The 7,117-nt window shown below is 36.7% G+C and overlaps 1 protein-coding gene across 1 annotated transcript; it reads left to right on the top strand.

Moving 5' to 3' along the window:
- Window positions 1-2,126: 2,126 nt before the first annotated feature.
- Window positions 2,127-2,827, top strand: LOC143613618 (E3 ubiquitin-protein ligase BOI-like). Its single transcript, XM_077087282.1, has 2 exons — window positions 2,127-2,285; window positions 2,351-2,827. The coding sequence occupies exons 1-2, from the start codon at window positions 2,130-2,132 to the stop codon at window positions 2,825-2,827; spliced, it is 633 nt and encodes a 210-aa protein (XP_076943397.1). The 5' UTR covers window positions 2,127-2,129.
- The last annotated feature ends 4,290 nt before the right edge of the window (window positions 2,828-7,117 follow it).

Below are 7,117 nucleotides of genomic sequence, written 5' to 3'. Positions count from 1 at the left end.
TTTGTGCGTAATTAATTGTGTGTATTTTTTTAGGACACATCAATATATATTTTAGTTTGGTTTATACATCATAAATATAGTTAGAAAAACTAAAATTATGATCAATAAAAGCAATGACTTAAGAATTGTGAAGGGTGTCACACAGATGTACATGTACGTCTCAAAGTTAATCATTTTGGCAATATTTTATGGATTTAGCGGTCCTTGAAGATTGCCACTTGCTATGAGCGTTAGACCTAATTTTCGGTATTCTCTTGGAAGTGTCCACCAGATTTGACCTATAGTGGATAAGATGCTTGTTGCCCTTGTAAAGTCGGTCCAACCATTTTCTATTCTCACATTTACGTACTCACCACAAAAAAAAAAAATATCAGCAAAAATATTCGTAACCCAATCTAAAAGAAAGGAACATTTAACAACCGTAATTGAATGTTGGTGATTCGTCGAAAATAATTGCATATGGTGAAGGCTCTGAGATTTAGAAGACTTGATTATTATAGTGTAGAAGTAAAATTCATCATTTTATTGTCTTTACAAGACAAATGTATCTGGTAAAATCTTATTTATATACATTGAGAAATAAACGTTGCACCTACTAAGATCCTACAATTAAAAAAAACTTTGATTAAGGTGGTTTATTTCGGTACGGTTACTTTGTGTGCTCGGTTCACTAGTTATAAGCCAGGTAAGATTCCTTAGTTTATTTAGGCCTATAGATGGAAATTGATATGAATAAATTGCAATGTTGGGAGAAGGTTACGATTTTTTTTTTCCTCAACTGTCTACATGGAGATCTAATTTGTTATCCAGCCGGAGGTAAGCACATGACAATAAAATATGTTTCGGGTACCTTGCGCATTTATTTTTTGTTTGTGTTCCTTATGCCTAATAGGGTACGCTGAAAACTCAAAGTCTCGGTCAAAATGGCTTGGCTTGGTATTCGCATAAAAAAATGGGGGTTAGAAATCGGTAGCTTAAAGTGTTTAGTCTAGTTCTTTTGGTGAATTGGAGGTGGTGATTTGTAAGTAGATCGAATGATCTTTGGGTCAAAATTGTTAAAAGCTATTTATGGGAATCAAGCTGTCGTTTTTGACAGGGAAGAAATTGAGTCAGGTGACGGGGGTTGACATCATATTGTTAAATCTAGTCATGACCTTCATGAAAAAAATATTATTCTGTAAAACACGTTAAAAATGTGAAATGGGATGGAGACTAGGTTCTTGATGGACACCTTGTTAGGGATTCCACATTTTGCGATTGTTAAGATTGGATCTTCTTGATAAGGATGGTTCAATTGCCTCCAAGCGGGGAGTAGATGCGGCTCTAGGTATGGAGGAGACAAGAAGCGGAGCATTAGATTCCCTATTGTATGAATTGTCGGGTGTGGTGTTCATTGATAGAAATGACTCATGGATTTGAGACTTTGATGTGGATGATTCTTTTCATGCTAGATCTATTCAAAAGCATATTCACCTAATGCATGTCCCCAACGAGTTTTATCTAACTTGTTGGAACTCTTACGTTTCATTATAGCCAATACACCATGGTTTTGTGTCTTACTGTTCTAGAACGAAAGAGATTACAGATCATCTGTCTGGCGCTTGTGAGATCGCTTTGCATTGCTTTAGTTAAATGACTTGATTTACCTTTGATACAAAATATCTCTATCTTAGAGATATTGAACTGATTCGAATATTCAATTCGTTAAATGTTTATGGAAAGAAGAGGAATTGTGTTAAAAAAAGTAAGGTGTTAAAATAATAACTTTTATTAAATAGCCTTTGTAAAAAAGATTAAGGTGGTTTATTTCTTTTGCATTCACAGTAATTTTATTAAAGAAATATATATACCAATCAACTTTAGAAAATACATTTAAGACTAGGTTTTTAGTGGTTTTCAGTCGGATTGGGTTTGCTATCCAAAAGGGGGTTGCGGCGCAGCTTGTTACCCGCTTACCTGCTACTTCATTGTAAATCGTTTGGATGTTTCTATGAAATATAAAAAGACTAGGCCAAATATGTTTTGAACAGGGGCACCCGGCACCTTCTTCGTCTTCTCTCTATATCTTGTGTCAAACAAAATACTCCACTATTTGTGTCAAAGAATAAGAAGATAACATGAATCAGTTCATGGATGTTTCCACTGGTCTCCAACTAGCTAATAATAATATTAATAACAGTCAGCAGCAATACTCCTATGGTTATCTATCTCTCTTATCACAAGATTATTTCTTTAATCTAATCAATCAACAAGGAGATGAAATCGACCGTTATCTTCACGCACAAGTAACAACACCTTTTTAATTTTTTTTTACAAAAATGATAGTTCAAAATAATATTGTTTTATGCAGAAAGAAGAGGTTAGGCGCAAGTTAGCAGATAAAACGCAACGACACTATCATGCGCTGATCGGAGCCGCGAACGAATCGGCTTTACGGATAATAAGAGAAATAGAAGCTGCGGCGGAGCGAGCGGCTCGGCGCCAAGCCGAGCTGGAATCTCGGGCGTCGCAGCTGAGAGCGGAAGCTGAGGCGTGGCGTGCGAAGGCGGCGGCGCAGGAGGCGGTTGCGGCGGCGTTGCAAGCGGAGCTGCGGCAGGCGGTGGGAAGGTCGGAGGGTGAGGTGGAGGATGCTGAGTCGACGTGTGTTGACCCGGAGCGAGTAGTGGTGAGTCGACCCGGTTGCAAGGCGTGTGGGAAACGGGTTGCCTCGGTGGTGGTGTTGCCGTGTCGGCATTTGTGTGTGTGTAGTGAGTGTGACGACGTCGTACAGACTTGCCCGTTGTGTCTTTCGTTCAGAAGGTCGAGTATTGAGGTTTACTTGTCGTGATTGGGCCCGGAAGAGATAATAATTCATTTGCCTTTTTCTTTTTTATCTTTTTACCAAGTTTAAAAAAATATATATAAATGTTGTTACCGTTGACAGTTTGACACTCCCAAAACTCCAAAAGGCCGGGGTTGAACTCAATATGTATAATAATAATTAAAAAGTCATAAATCAGTCAGGGTCGGGCACAAGCTCAAAATTTTGACTTACAGGGGATAAATTTACACTACAGATGGGTTGGAGTCACCTCCGGGCTCTGGCCTCAACTAAGTTGTGCCCCTGGTTGTGGGCCAGGGTCTTTTATTAACCAATCAAACGGTTTTTCACATTTTTCATAAAAAGGATAAATAATAAACTTGTTGTTTGTTAAACCATTACACAAATATTTGATTGTTTAGCTAGTGAATGTCCCTCCACTACACATTGCATGACATCCTAATGGTGGCAAGTCAGTGACATTCTAATGGTGGCAAGTCGGCGCTACATCACCACCACTCTCTCATGTTTCTCTTCTCTTCTACATTTCATTCTCTCTACTTTGTTTTACCTTCCCCTTACAAACTTGTTCGAAACCTGTCTAGATTTCTATATTGCTCTTGCTCTCTCCCTTCTACCCGTGCTCTAGATTTAAACACACAATTTTTTCACTATTGTGGGCGCTCTAAGTTAGGACCAGCTCGTTTCAATTCGTAAATAAGCTTAAGCTTTAGGCTTTTAATTCTTTTTGGGCCGTTAATTAAAAATAAGTATTATACAAATCTATATCTATTTATTTATTTCACTTTGAAACAACTTTATAGTTGCACCTCACTTTTCCCTCATGTTTTTTGGATCCAGTCGGGTTATGCAACCGTGGTTGTGGGCTAGCATTCTTCTAGGCCCATTTACGGTTTACATTCATATGCAACTCACTGTATTTAATTTAGCAAAAAACTATTTAAAATTTTAATAAATTTTAATTAATCAGGTTTTGATGAGAAGAGAATAAGTTAACCAAATTGGATTTATTTTTTACCTTTTGAAATTAATATAAGTTTTAATATTATAGAAATTATATAACATATGTTTTAAATAAAGGGATATTGGTTTTTAATACTCTTAACTTTCACCCGTGGTTGATAACACTTACAACTTTTAATTTGTTACCACCACTATCGACTTTTACCCTATTTGTTTCTGGCACTCTTGAACTTAACGAACCCTAACTCTGTTAGTTTTCTTGATGATGTGAAATTTTTTTAATAATAAATAAGTAGGTTGTGGGTCGCACATCATCTTCTTTCTTCAACATAAAACCTCAACAACCTCCATTTCCGGTGAACTTGGTTTTTCCACAACCTCGTTTTTCTGGAAACGAATATGGTGAAGAGGTGTAGAAAGACAATGGAGATCATGGAGATTATGCACCGGTTGAGAGACGATAAAGAGGTGCTCGCCGGAAACATGCAACTCGTTTTTCCGATGAGCAGCCAATTCCGGAAGGTGGTAGAGTATGACCCTAGTGGTGGTGGAGGGTGGAAGTTGTGGTTGTTGTGGTGGTGGACGGTGAAATGATGGATACGGTGCTCGTCGGAAACCCGCAACTCGTTTTTTTTGGCGAGCAAAGGATTTCAACGACGCTGATGATGGAGGTTGGTGGAGATTGCGGTCGCTTTGGGCGGTGGAGTGGTGGTGGTGAACGGTGGAATGGTGACAGATTTTTGAGATCTAGGGTTTGAATTGTTGAAGGTGGGTGAAGATGTAATATGTTGAAGATAGAAGATGGCGTGGGCCCCACTATAACACCTTTGGCAAAACCAACATTGTCCCACTCTTAGGCAAATCCCACATCGGCCGTGACAAGAGAGATCCTTGGTTCATAAGTAAATGTTCTGCCTCTTCAATCACCAACGCGTTTTGGGCTTAGTTGACTGTGGAGCACATGAAAACTCCACGGTTAAGTGTGCTTGGGTGGAAGTAGTACTGGGATGGGTGACCTCCTGGGAAGTGTCCATCTGGGCAACCAAAAACAAATCCGTGAGCTCTGCGTGGGCAGAGCGGACAATATTGGTGGTGCGGGGGGCCGGATGTTACAGGTGGTATCAAATCCACTCTTGTGCCATTCGGGATGATGGGACACGCCTCATCGAGGACGATGAGTCCAAAGGGGGGTTGTCTGAAACACCCTTGGCAAACACAACATCGTCCCACTCTTAGGCAAATCCCACATCGGCCCGTGAACAAGAGAGATCCTTGGTTCATAAGTAAATGTTCTGCCTCTTCAATCACCAACGCGTTTTGGGCTTAGTTGGCTGTGGAGCACATGAAAACTCCACGGTTAAGCGTGCTTGGGTGGAAGTAGTACTAGGATGTGTGACCTCCTGGGAAGTGTCCATCTGGGCAACCAAAAACAAATCCGTGAGCTCTTCGTGGGCAGAGCGGACAATATTGGTGGTGCGAGGGGCCGGATGTTACACCCACAACCTACTTTTTATTAATAAAAAAATTCTAAGTCTGCAAGAAAGCTAACGGAGTTAGGGTTCTTTAAGTTCGAGAGTGCCAGAAACAAATAGGGTAAAAGTTGAGAGTGGTGGGTAACAAATTGAAAGTTGAGAGTGTTATTAGTCAGCGGGTGAAAGTTAGAAACATTAAAAAAAAATCCAATATCCCTTAATTAAATTAATAAGTTTAAACATTTAATAAAGCGTGAAATAATAAACTCACTTTTATAATAATTTTAAGAATTATTAAAATTTAAAAGTATTAACCATGACCTATCGGTCTAGTGATATGACATTCCACTCACAAATATAGGATTGTGAGTTTAAATCCTTGCAAGTACAACATAAAAGTAGATTTTGTTGTTAAAAAATATTAAAAACTCTTTTAAGTATTATAGTTTTAAAGATAAATAATTATTTGTTATTAACCTTAAATGCAAGATTATTTTTTTATATATTTTAATCACTTTGTAATGATAAGTTCCTTGTCTATTTTATTGGCTTATTGTTTCTGTATTTGAGACTTGACTGATAAATGATTGATGTTGTTTACCTTACTAATTGCTTAGTTGATTACTTCATTTGCTACTAATACTGATTAATTTGTTAGTTCTTGATTCGAAGACAAAATAAAGGAGGATGATTTATAATGAGTTAATTCGAAAGAGCTTCCAAAACGTTTATTCGTTTGTGGCCTCTAAAGTAATTAAGTCGTCCTGCACTCCCGCATCAAGTGAAAGTTAAAATGTAAGTTTGCAACTTGATTACAAGAACAGATAATGTCTAATAGTAGTTAGTTTTCTTCTATGTTTTATTACAATTACTTGTACATTTACAAACTACCTAAGTTTTATATGAAACTTTTTAATCAACAGACCCAATTGTAAGATATCTTAAACTTATTTACTATCTGATGATGATTGTATTTTTAGATTAACTTAAAATTAAAAGTTTAAAATAAAAAGTAATTGTAAAGGAAAAAAAACTAAGTAATAACAAACTTTGATAACTTTTATTAAATCAACTTCCAAAAATCAACTTCCAAAAAAAGTAATAACAAACTTTGATAACATTTATTAAATCAACTTCCAAAAAAATAGTAAAACTAAATAGTAACCAAAACCTTATATAATTCAAGTAACTTATCTCTTAAAAACAAATGGGTTTTATTGTTAGAAAAATGAGAAGAATCCTTCATAATTTTGTATCTTACATAAACGGATAAACTAGAAAAGATGCATTATTTTTTTCTGAAAATGGCACGATGACAAAAATAGAAATGCCATTTATTGTGCAGATTTTGATTTTTTTTTTTTGGCAAATTCCTAAATTGTCCACTTATAAGTTGTAAAATTTGTGTATCTGGAGGATGAATTTGATCATTAATGCAAACCTGTAATATATATTTCAGTCTTGGTTTCTTGAACAATTGTCTGGATTAATCTTTGAATCGTGAATCACTTTCAGATAAACCTATTTGCGGGTTACATGCAATGATTTATCGGATAAGACAGAGATTTTCTGTAGTTGGAATTGGATTTCGATGATCCTATGAATGTGATGAAGAACCAGAGAAGAAGTAACCGTCTTCTATGTTCTTTGAATATTTGATTGAGGGAGATTGATACCAGTGAATGAAAAGATCGATATATATAAATAAATTCTCACATCTCACATGAGCCCAAAATAACCAAATACAAGCCCACTTAATATTATACTTAAGCCCAGGTATACAAAGCCCAAATAACATTATTGCTAAACAAGTCCGCACTCCCGCGTCACCTAACTCGTTTAATCTCTAACGTTATTTCCT

Source organism: Bidens hawaiensis, unplaced genomic scaffold (assembly GCF_021521415.1).
Source record: "Bidens hawaiensis isolate Kalapana, Puna unplaced genomic scaffold, B.hawaiensis_p1.1 tig00037807_1, whole genome shotgun sequence".
Taxonomy (NCBI): domain Eukaryota; kingdom Viridiplantae; phylum Streptophyta; class Magnoliopsida; order Asterales; family Asteraceae; genus Bidens; species Bidens hawaiensis.
The sequence above is the reverse complement of the archived record's forward strand: the minus strand, read 5'-3'. Positions and strand labels throughout refer to the sequence as shown.